The following is a 12137-nucleotide window of genomic DNA, read 5'->3' as shown; positions in this document are numbered from 1 at the left end:
AGTCAGACTTAATAGAGGCGCCAATATTTACTGGTTTAAGCTTTGTTTGCTTGGGCGCTTTAGGTTGTTTTTTCGTAAATGCATTCTGTTTTTCAGTATCTTGCAATTCCCCAGTTTCATAACGATCCCTTAATTTTTCTTTAATTAAATTGTACGATTTTTCAGCCAATTTCCAAGTTTTAGAGCAGCCATATAACACTCCCATGAAAAATTGTAATCTATCTTTCTTTTCATTGACTAATTGTTTACTTGTGTTGGTTAACAAAATGATTGAAATAGACAAAATTGAAGAATATACAATGAATATCGAAACTCTTCTATATCCATGTACTGATTGGAATTTTTTAATTGATTCGTATAGGTCATCGATTGCATTGGAACAAATGGATAATGGGGACAAATAGTGGTCTTTTGGAAGTTTATCAGTTTCTATACCCACAAATGGTCGATTAAGACATAACAAAAGGATATAGTAATAATATCTAATACAAGAATAGGTTGGATTTTCACCAGTAGCTTTTAATTTTTCTCGGTTCCATTGTAAATCGTCAGGTAAACTCATTTTCCATTTCATAATCTGGGCATTATATTCAATTAATTTCTGCCAACGAGAAATTAAATCCAAATCTTCCGAATTGGATTCATCTTGTTCAGATTTTGAAAAAATATCATTAAGCATATTATCGGAAATACTGATGAGGTTAATGATTTTTCTTAACGGATCAGAAATATAAGATACTTTAACTTGCGGTGAAGGGGAATGGAACCCCTTAACTTGTTGTTTAACATAACCTTCATATGTAAAATCATCAATCCATTCTAAATCAGGTAAATCATTAGTTTCGGATATGGAAGCATCGGAAATTTTCAACACTGCTGGCCTACCTAATAACAAACTTATAAAATGATCAGCCATAAAACAACCCCAATAGATTCTTGATCTAATATCAACATCTAAGTTACTCAATTTTTTACTTGATTCAACAAACCAAACCTGAGGATTTAATTGGAACCCCAAGTCAAATCCCATTCTCATGGCATTTCCAGATAACATCCAACCACTAGAATTTAAACCGCTGCAAATATCATAAAATGCCAACAACATAAAACTTTGCAAGGATGTAATTGAAGGTTGACTTAATTGGTTCAACAAAAGACTTTTTGCTTCGCGATAATATTGTTTTGATTTGTTGTATATTCTGTCATCATCGGACATTCTTGCTCCAAGAGCACATATACTGAGGATCAATTTTTGTGAACAATATAAATTGTTGGGTTTGGGATTAAAGAAATCAATAAGGAAAGCTTCTCTAAAGATAAACATGTTGTGATCAGGATACTGCCAGGTAAAGAATAGTTTAACACAGTTTAAAATATCTGGATCTTTATTCATTTTGTTAATTGTATGCGAATTATCCCTATCTTTCTTCGACAATTTTGAATTTCCTGTGGTTAATGCATCGTTGTAGACTGAAGTAGGACCATAGAATGCTCGATCTTCGTCTTCATCATGATGGTGTGCGTCTACTGCACTTGGTGATGAACCAGATGAGTTAACTTTATTTTCCAATAGTTCCTTATTCATAAGTTGTTCGAAATCAGTATGATTGACTAAGTCAGTCTTAGATTCAATAGAATCCGATTGTTTAAATTGTTGGATAAACTTAGTAAGCAGTTCAATCTTAGCTTCTAGCTTGCTTACATAAGTTGCGGGAGGTCGTTTCTTTCTCATATCATCAGTGGTTTGAACACAATCAACTCCAGCCTTGACACAGTTATGACAAGGTGTTTCAAAATCACATTTAACTTTACGAGATCGACATCGTTGACAACTCAATCTTTTCTTTGTTGTTGATTTTGAGTCGTGATTTTGGCTGTCGTCACTGTGATTGCTATTCTCGTGATTTGATTTATCACCTTCTTCTAGTTTCCTCTTGTTGTTCTTGGACATTTGGATAGATCAAGATAACAACATGCAATAGTAATAATATATTCTAGGTGTGATTGATTTGGCAACCGCGTTGTAAGTACTGGATTATATAAAAGTTTAAAAATTGAAGCGGAAAAAATTGAATCCCGGTTGTAGTTGCTCTAGTGAAGTTTTGGAGGAGGGGGGAGGGAGTAGATACTAATGACAAATATTAGTATAATTTTAGAAAATTTTAGGGTAATAAACGATAAGGGTAAGAAGGTAGTAAATGAACTTGACAACTCATGGTTTTGTTGTAAAATAAAAGGCTTATAATCCAAAGTGAATGAGCCTATTGAGTAAATCACACAAAAGTAAGTGTTCACGTGCAATGTGCGGATGTTGTTGTTGGGAATGTTTGTATGTGCAGAGAACAGGTGATAGTATTCTGGAAAACGGGCTCAACCTTCTTTTAAGTTTTGGTATGGAATTCTCGGGTATAGGTGAAGGTGCAAGAGAGATTGAGACAGTTGGAAAAAACGCGACACAATTTAGCTGCTCGCATATTCCAAGTGGAGATCAAAAGGAAAAAGAGGGGATGGACAAACAATAGCCAACAGTTGTGTTATGTAATTAATAAATTAATATTCTATGTCTAATTTAAAAAGATTATTTGGTAGGTTGAGTAAACTACCAAAATAATCCCAACGGTAATTAACAAGTAATCAAACACAATAACCAGCCAATTAAATAAAGTCTTGTTTACTGCTAGTCTTGCTTTTATTGTCTTTAAATGGATCAATGGTGGGTAAATATAAACCAATGGTATGCATGCAAAACAACCATTGAATGATACGAATTTGTCAATGTTATTAGAGTTGAGATATGCCAATGTACAAATTGTAGCCACTGCTATTGACCGGAATAAATTCTTTAACCATTTAACTTGAGGGTTATACTTCCCGGAATGGTGATACAATTTGCCTTCTTCTTCTTCTTCTTCCGTTCTTCTTGTGGTACTGCTACTATGATGAGACACCACTTTCCCCTTATGCCTGAAAATCAATGATTCTCCAATTTTTATGGCTGGGAATAATTGTAAAGGTGCGGTTAAAAATACTGCAATTGAATACAATATTAAAATGGATTGAACTGCAATACTATTTTGTGGTAAATTCAAGATAATAATCGACTTTATTTTTTCTCCAAATGAAAGATACCCCACAGTACCAATTGCCACAAATACAACAGTTATAACCGCCATACTTGTAGATAATACCATAGGAAACTTTTCTGGCTGTTTCATTGAAGATTCTATAGGTAATATTAAACCAATACCTTCAAATGAAGTCACAGCTACCCCAATCAACATAGTCCAACTTGTTGAGTTGAAATTTGTAATATTTGGTCCAATACCATTGATGTACAAATTTAATCCCGAATACCAAAATATAATTATTAATCCAACAATTATAAATATTGAGGAGACAACAGAAACAAATGATAATTTAGTAAGGTTTCTAATCAACACCAAAGGAATCATAATTATACATTGCGCAATAACAATATTTGCATGACTTATCCATGGTGGTGTATCAACAATATATTGTTTAATAAATGAAATCAAATTTTCAGCGGTGAATAAAATATAAGTTGCAACAAACCCAACTTGACTCATAATAATTGAAATTAAAATGCAAAATTTCAATGGTTTCCCATAAGTTTTGTATCCCAATTCCCCAAACGAAGTTAATTTAAGGTGATTCTTTGAATCTATCAATATCATATAACAGAAAAATGTTATTAATCCGAATAATGACAATGTAATGATTGAAAAAAGTAACCCACCATTGTAGAAAGCTCGTGGTAAAAATAATACCCCCGAACCCACCAATGATTTGAATACAAGAAAGAATGCTTTCCCTATTGATGCTGTACCATGTGCTTGTGCTTTCACTACCTTTGATTTAGGTTTTGGAATTTGATGAATACCATAACCTGCACCCCCGCGTCTTTCTCGTCCCAATAAACTAGACTCTTCGTCAAACACATCCTCATAGGATGCATCCAGTAGGTTATCTGTTTCATCCTCGTCATCATCGGTGAAATCTTCACCAGCAAAATGTCCATAAATACTAAGAAATTCGATAAAATTTCTGGTTAAAAAGTTTGGAGGGGTTTGATTTTTCTTTATTGACTGATTAATAAGAAACTCGCGTCTAAATCCACCAGGGACATTTATATCACTTGCAGTTGATCCCCGTCTTGTTTCCTCCAAGTATGTCGAAAATGACGAACTTCTTGTCCGTTTCTTAGCACCTCCATTTTCGTCGCCAACAAATGTTACCCCCGCAGGTGTATTTTCCATCTGATGGTATAACCTTCTAGCGACATCGCCACCTTGTAATTTCAAACTGTCCTCAGGGTTAACCAAATGTTTACCAATAGTTTTGAAATCAACAGTGGAATAAACACTATTTAAATTCGATATCTGCTCATCGTAACTTTGTGAGGGGCTACCGGCAGTTGGCATGTTGGAATTTGATGCCGCAGATCGTAATGATATAGTAGGGGTGGTCAGTCTGATTGGAGGTGGTGTTGCGGAAAAGGAATTATTGTTAGGTAGTGACATGACAAAGGAGTGGCGTCTATGAATCTATGGATCTTTGTATGCAGTGAAATCTCTCACTGACAACTGGAATTAACTATGGCGTAACCAAAAGAAACAAAATGAAATGTTGGAGCCTTTCCATTACAAAGAAAAAAAATATTGACACCATTGGCACGAAAAAAATGCAACAAATCTTTTTCGCAATTCCGTGACATTAACAGAGCCACAATGTTAGCTTCAACTAAAGCTGGACTAAATACAACAAAATGATCAGTATATAATACCGAGGATGTAAAAAAAAAATAGATCTATTCCATCGAAAGCATCTCCCCGCCAAAATCGTAACTGAATCCGCTGTCGATCAATTCGTAGTCACGGACGGTTCGGAACGAATCCGTTTAGTTTTCGCTTGTGGAAAATAGTACATTAGCGCATATGCACGGATAGCCAAAAGATAACAGTAGCTGTCAATTCCCCACGTCTTCCCCGAAAGCAATCATCATTTAAGGTACCGGATCTTCCATTTTGTTCTGGCGAAAAACTATTTATGTACTAGGGGTCATGCATTCGTATAAACTTGTCGGATCGGCAAACGGAAAAAAAAACCTCTGATCTGAAAGTTGACCAGGGTCGCGCGGAATGTGGTTGCGCGAAAATGCCCATGCGCTACCATTAAATGCAAAATCAGCATGACCTTAAGCACCAAAAGATGTCCACTTGAAGCGGATGAGAGGGTTAAATAGTCAGATGGATAGATGCACGGCTAAATGTGATAATAGAAGATAAATGGAATATACAACCCCCCCAGAAACCGAATAGTTAGTGTGGTTATGTTTGTGCCATGTCGGCACAATTGTATAGAATTAAAACTATTCCGAAGGACTTACTAGCATACAAATCGTATTATAGAAAGAAAATGGATACCGAGGATACTAAAAATGTCAAAACCACTTGATCTACAAAATGGTGACTGAGCAAATGTTGAACCATCGGATGATGATTTCCACAAACGATAAAAACCCGATAGGGATAATTTTCCGAACCAAAAAAAAAGGTCAATGACGTGACCGCTAACGCAAAAATTCCGCGAGGATGACTTGCAAAGATACGATTTGGTGACGCTGAAGAATCCACAACCACGAACCTCGCTTCGTGTATTATAACCAAAGTTATTCCATTAGACATATCCGAGTAACCTGTAAATGTAAAGCCTTTCATAGGTGTTGCAACTGATGTTCTATTTTATAAAAAGTGTCTGTGATGTAATAGTTTATCGGCATATTCTCTTAATGAAATCGTTACCGATAAATTGAAATCAGGTGAGACCTGAATGAATTATTGAATTGCGGGGTGGGTGGAATTATGTTACAAAGGGAGAGAGGCTTCCATCTAAAATTTATGGAAAAATGAAGACAGTCAAGGGACAAAGACAATCACAAAGAAAAAAAAAGTGTCTGATGCACAAAGCTTCTTAAGTGATGGGCATGGAAATCTGGAAAAATTTCTTTTTTCCTTTGTGAAGATATTATTTTTTGGTACCTATGAATAGTTGCAATTGGTACTAAAAAAAAAAAGTTTTTTGTGCGCGAGAAGGTAGAAACCAATTTACTTCCCCACATTTGAAACGTCTTTGAAAGTAAAAGAGAGATACCCAAGAAAGAGGGGAGTCAAGGAGTTAGGGTAAAGGAAACACAAACGAGAACTTTCACAAAAGGTTATGTTATGTTTTATAATCAGACCAGGGTCGAGATAATTAATTATTGTGGGGCTTTAGTTTGGATCTCGCTGCGAGACGCTAAAATATGAAATTTGACGCCTCACGTCATCACACAGACAAGGGTTTTAATTGCAAGTTATTGAACCTATTGTTGATGGATAGTCTAATTCGTAACATGTATTTCACCGAGTATACCGAAGATACACTTTTTTCCCAAGATTAATTTCTTCTCGCAAAAACAATTATTCTAGATTTCAGGAAATTATCTTAGTTTTTCCGAGAACACAAAGGAAGGTACATACTTTCAACTAATATTTTTATGCAACAACAGGATATATAATTGAAATCTTAGAAAATAATTTTGTGTCTTTTATTGTATTAGATAAAAATAATAATCTCATAACCAGCTGGAATTTTCATATATAACGTGAGGTAGCATTAACCTAGGTACTAGAAAAACTGTAATAGCATATGTATCATGAAACATCTCTACTACTATTCCAAGTAGGTGTAATAAATACATATCACCTCATTCGATGGTTGGCATCACATGGAGCTATACGGGTGTTACGGGTCTACTCGCTTGATGTAGTGAATGGATATTTTTTCTCTTCAATATTTTTTGTTCATTGATTCGGCGTTTTTCTACTCGCAATTGACGGTGCCGCAAGAAAAGACCAACCTATCATGATTCAATCATTCGCATTACTAATGTAACTCCGGGGTAAGGAATTACATATTCCTACATTGATACTACTGGTTAAATGATTAAATTTAGTCCGACACTTTTTTTTTTAAAGTTGATTTACATTTATGAGGCGGTTTATACATTCGTAGTTTATCCGGCGCATGATTAACTAAAAAAATGAAACACTATCCCGTGATACACATTTCCGAGAAATATGAAATGTTACAGAATTCTAATTTACCATGACAGCTATCATAGTTAAACTTATTGAGGCAAATTAAGATCCGTCCAACTAATAAATTTCACCAATTAACTTTAATACGGTGCAATAAGGCATGATTCAAGCAATAACACTAAAGTCAATACTTTGCTATCATGTTATAGATGAATCCGCGTCATGACCTGCCTAGGCAAAAAAATCAGCGAATGTTTTGGTCGCGATTCATGCACATAAAAAAAAAGATAGTGATTTTCTTTTATTTAGTTACGACTGTACGTTAATGCTAGAAACTCCACTGAATATGAAGGTAGAATCAATATAAATGACGTAAGGCTAATTATGCTGTATGTACCTGTTATATCTTTGAATTTTTTGCGTATGAACTGAGGATTTCCATTTACGGAATTAGTGTAAATGATTTTCAAGGAATGTAACTGTGGGGAAACAACCAACTGTGAGATAATCAGTTGATTGACCAAATCTGAAATACCGCTGATGAATAAATTCATTGAGAGGTGGCTGATTGTCAAGTACAAGCAGATATTAGTTTATTGATGATATTGTGACTTCTGCTACAGTATTACAATAAAAAACAACAGAGCATTTGCCGCAATGACCAATACCTCTTTCACTTGGCATTTACTGGTTGCTACGAAGTTGCAATGATAGAAAAACTTAGTGATACCATCAGAAGGTAAAAATTTCTTAGACATCATTTGATCATGATAGTTGTATTCTTGGGCACCAGCCTTCTGTAAGTATATGCAAATCTCTGTATATAAATTCGCACCCATTTACGAAATCCAGAACTTAGATGTGTCACATTTTTTTTTATAGTGACAATTATTGTAATCTTTTTCTGGGCTCATACTATTGATTGCAACACTTGCACTAAATTTGACTTCATTGACTGACAGCTGAGTAACCGAGGGACATGACAGCACAGGATCATTACTACTAATCGTAAGTATATACATTTTAAACAGCATAAAGTTGATCACAATCACAACGCATTACACTTTTCTAATAATAGATATAATCTCGTACCATTTATTTGAGAATAAACTGGCCAGATGAAACTGATAAAAAAAACCCCCAAATTTGCAATTGCAACATTTCCATTAGATAGATTATTCTAGACGATCAACAACAATAGTTTTATCGTTCAATACAATAAGATGGAACACCGGGATTACGATATGAATATTTCAAGTGTGAAATTTGCAGTGTTCTCCCGAACATAATAATATAAATGCAAAAAAATCAAATACCGGGAATAAGAACAAAATGGGAAAAGAAATGAGTCAGACATTAAAAATTTAAAGTAACAAAAAAAATGTCTGTCTGGTGATATTTTACTACACCATAACAATTGTCACCCAAAAAAAAAAAAGGGAAAAAGGAAAAATGAAAAAAGGAAAAATATACAAAATATTTACAGGTTACACATATGCATAATAGAATTTTATTTCCGCCATAAAAAGAAAAGGCAAAAAAATAAATTACACATCTCCTCCCCTCGTCAAGCTACTACCACCACCAAGCCTCAAATAATAAAAAAAAATTATTATTTCTATTATTATTTCTCGTTTTTTTTTTTGCTTCCCCCAAATGCCAAATATATAAATCTTGCAACTTGTCCCAAGTTTAATTCCTAAAGCCCAAGTCATATTCCTGTTTTTATTACACCAACTTATATTTATTATTCAAACACCTATTCATACAAAATTCTTATACCAATGTACTATTACGACGATATAGTAGTTGGGCCATCTACTCAGATACCCACGATTGAACAAAATATAGATTATTTGGCATACGTGCCTCAAGAAAATACCACACATTATTTACATGACAATACCAACTTAATAAAGTTCATAAAATATATGAACAACAACAGAGAATATAAAGTTGATAACATGTTCTTGTACGAAAGATTATCCAACATTTGTTGGAGAAGATTATACAAGAATTTCCAAAAGTTACCTGAAATTAATCCCTTTATGATTAACTGGGATAAGAATTCAGATGTAACTTGGTTATTTGGACCAAAGATTGAATCAGATGATGAAGAAAAGCAAGAGCACGGACAAGAACAAAACATTACATTATACTCATGTGAAGACAATATGTCTGTTTCTTCTTTTATGTCTGACACTTCAGTTGAATCTTGTTACAGTGATGAAGAAATACTACGTAAGAATTCCACCGTTTCCACAAGTTCTTCCTACTACGATGAAGAAGAAGATAAAGATTATAACTGGAACTTGAAGCCTATCTTGAAGAAGACAAGTTCAGAATCTTTATTGGACAACAATGTTAATCAAAAGAAGAAAGTTTCATTCAACTATATTGTCAACACTAGAGAAATCATCAACGGTATCTCTGTTGATTATGATTTCTTGGATCATGATTGTTTGTGATTACTTTGCATATTTTACTTCATCTACAACAAAGGACATTAGCACCTGGACACAGTTTTTTTTATAGCTGGTTTATAAAAATTGTAACTGTGGAAGGGCCTATCATTGCATATTACTAGACTAAATCAAAAAGTTAATTAGGTTTCTGGCACTTCGTTTTTACTAAAAAGGAACGTTTTACTTCTATTGCGGTCATGGTCATTTTAAACATTTTATACAAAAAGGGTCAATTTTATAGTTTTATTCTATACAATCATATACAATTACATAGATTAAAAAGGTTTATTATTCATTTATTATCACACTAATTGTAGACATTACAAATAAAATGAATGTGACAATTTTGAATGCATCTACATGGCCCTTCATTAACTTACGAGGTTTTAACGTATATGCTTGATTTTTTTTTTTTGTCACCTTGCCCCCATTTAGGTTAAATTTTTTTTATTTGCGGCCAAAAGAAAAATTTTGCTGGACACCTCGGGCGGACGCGGAGAAAACCCAAAAAATGTGAAACTGTTCTATTGCTCGCTGGAACTTTCCCGCGGTCGCATTTTTGCACGGCAAAAGATCTATTTAACAAAATGTTACGACTTTTTTTTTTTGACAAATGCCATATGATAAAACTGGAGATTTCATAGAAAAATGAATCGATCTTTAATTTAAGCAGGTCCAGCAATTGAAGGCCAAGACTTATTGCTATTTTTTTTATGTGGGATTCATTAGCTTGTGATTTGCTAGACTGAGTTAATAATTATTGCTTAGAGCTAATATTACTACGAAAGAATATACTTTTTGCGATCAATTACTAAAGACATATCACCCCGTCGTAACCTATTTTTGCATTGCCATAGTATTCCAATACTGTCCCCCGCATTTTTTTATTTTTTGCGAAATCCTTCCTATTCAGGAAATCCTTCCTCGTACCCGGAATACCGCGAACATTGCCACTTATAGTAAGGCTATTCACGCCAAAATGGAAATTTTAATAACGTAACTCTCTGATAAGCCTATTTGGGAATAACTCGACTTCGAGATTTAATAGCATACGCGATTGGGGGGTTTTTGATTAGGAAAAAGTCCCATGCGAGAAATAGTGATCAGAGCCTCGTGGTGATATTTGAGATAAAAAAAAAACTGTAATTTTGAAAAGGGTATTCCCACATTAATTCCGAATATTGAATAAGCATTCGTTTTTGCAGTTGAACATTTTACATAATGCTCAAATGTGCGTGTGATTTTGGGCAAGAGCCAAGGTTTCAAACAAATAACAAGCTTTTACTAGTTACAAGCTTCCCCAAGATTTTATTCTGGCTCGAGCTTCTCGGAAGATTCCAAAATTACTGCAAATACAAGCAAAAAAACTTGAACAAACACAAGGCTTAAACAAGCATTGTTTGTCCAAGTTGTTCCTCAAACCGTCGTTAAGTAATCTTTGCCTTCGATTCAAAAATATTTGAAACTAAAACCTTTTCGACCTTCCATCCCAGATCGAGTTCTTATTGAAGCCATATTTGGAAATCGTGGCGAGAAATTTCGAATTTCTATTGTTCGCAACAATTATTTACTGCAATTTGATGGAAGTGGAGAAACTTCTCGCTTGAAGGGAAATGTTCCAATTCTGGAAAAAATCCACCTATTGACGCGGACTTACGTTATGGCTACTACATTGAGGAGTTGATCTTTTCCTATCAAGGTTTACAGTTTTTTTGGGAAAAGATCACTTTTCTTGGGAAAAAGTCTGCTTGATAAACACTACTAGGTACGGCATTGTAGGACTAAATTTCGGTAGTCGCTCCTATTTCCACTAAATGCAAACTAGCTTACTTTGGTGCTTTGCTAATTATTATTTTTTTGCAATGATACTACTTCTGCAGACACAAAAGTAATAAAAAATAAGGAAAAACTTAAACTTAAAATTCACTTGCATGAACAGAAAATATGTTTTTGGGCTGACGAATTATCTTTTTTTTTTTCCTTAACCCCAGACTGTAAACAGACAAACTAAAAGTTTATCATGTTACATTCTTGCAAATATATCAATTGATTCAAGCTTGGATAAGCTGGGGGTCATTGTTACATAATTTGCATTTCAATTTCAAAGAAGTGCACTCTACCTACAAAGTTCGTAAGCTATAACCTAAAGTAGACAGCACGTCAAAATTAAACACTCCGCGCATATTTCCGGGGGTGACTAACAAAAAAATAAATCCATGATCATCAAAAGATTTTCCCTTTGCCTTATAGTCGGGCGACTTGTGACATTTTTTTTTTTAGTTTATTTACATTTTTCTTAGATAAGTCACAGCCAAGATCGGACGGTCTACGCGTGGGGGAAAATATTGAGGCGGGTAGTCATCATCATCCATCTTTTCCAGCAAAGCATCAACACAAATCGGGGTAGTCGGATTTGAATAGCATGACTTAACTGATGATCCAGATCTGATGATAGATACAAAATATTGTTGTATAATGTCATGTCATTGCCTTGAGAAGAGAACCAAATCGGAAGAATGCTACATGAAACTGATCTCCCCCAAAAATTTCATCCCCCAATACTACCTGGTCG

General features: G+C 34.4%; 2 protein-coding genes across 2 annotated transcripts; one reads left to right on the top strand and one right to left on the bottom strand. All coding sequences in view use genetic code 12, as the record gives it.

Annotated features, from left to right (window-relative positions):
• Positions 1-2564: 2564 nt before the first annotated feature.
• On the bottom strand, positions 2565-4541 carry SPAPADRAFT_140616 (uncharacterized protein; the record flags this gene model as incomplete). The annotated part of the gene is made up of 1 exon (XM_007376153.1): positions 2565-4541. One exon carries the CDS (start codon positions 4539-4541, stop codon positions 2565-2567), a length of 1977 nt encoding a protein of 658 aa, XP_007376215.1.
• Positions 4542-8763: 4222 nt separating this feature from the next.
• Positions 8764-10000, top strand: SPAPADRAFT_61999 (uncharacterized protein; the record flags this gene model as incomplete). The annotated part of the gene is made up of 1 exon (XM_007376152.1): positions 8764-10000. The coding sequence occupies one exon, from the start codon at positions 8885-8887 to the stop codon at positions 9566-9568; it is 684 nt and encodes a 227-aa protein (XP_007376214.1).
• Positions 10001-12137: the final 2137 nt, after the last annotated feature.

This window comes from Spathaspora passalidarum (assembly GCF_000223485.1).
Source record: "Spathaspora passalidarum NRRL Y-27907 unplaced genomic scaffold SPAPAscaffold_5, whole genome shotgun sequence".
Lineage (NCBI taxonomy): Eukaryota > Fungi > Ascomycota > Pichiomycetes > Serinales > Debaryomycetaceae > Spathaspora > Spathaspora passalidarum.
The sequence above is the reverse complement of the archived record's forward strand: the minus strand, read 5'-3'. Positions and strand labels throughout refer to the sequence as shown.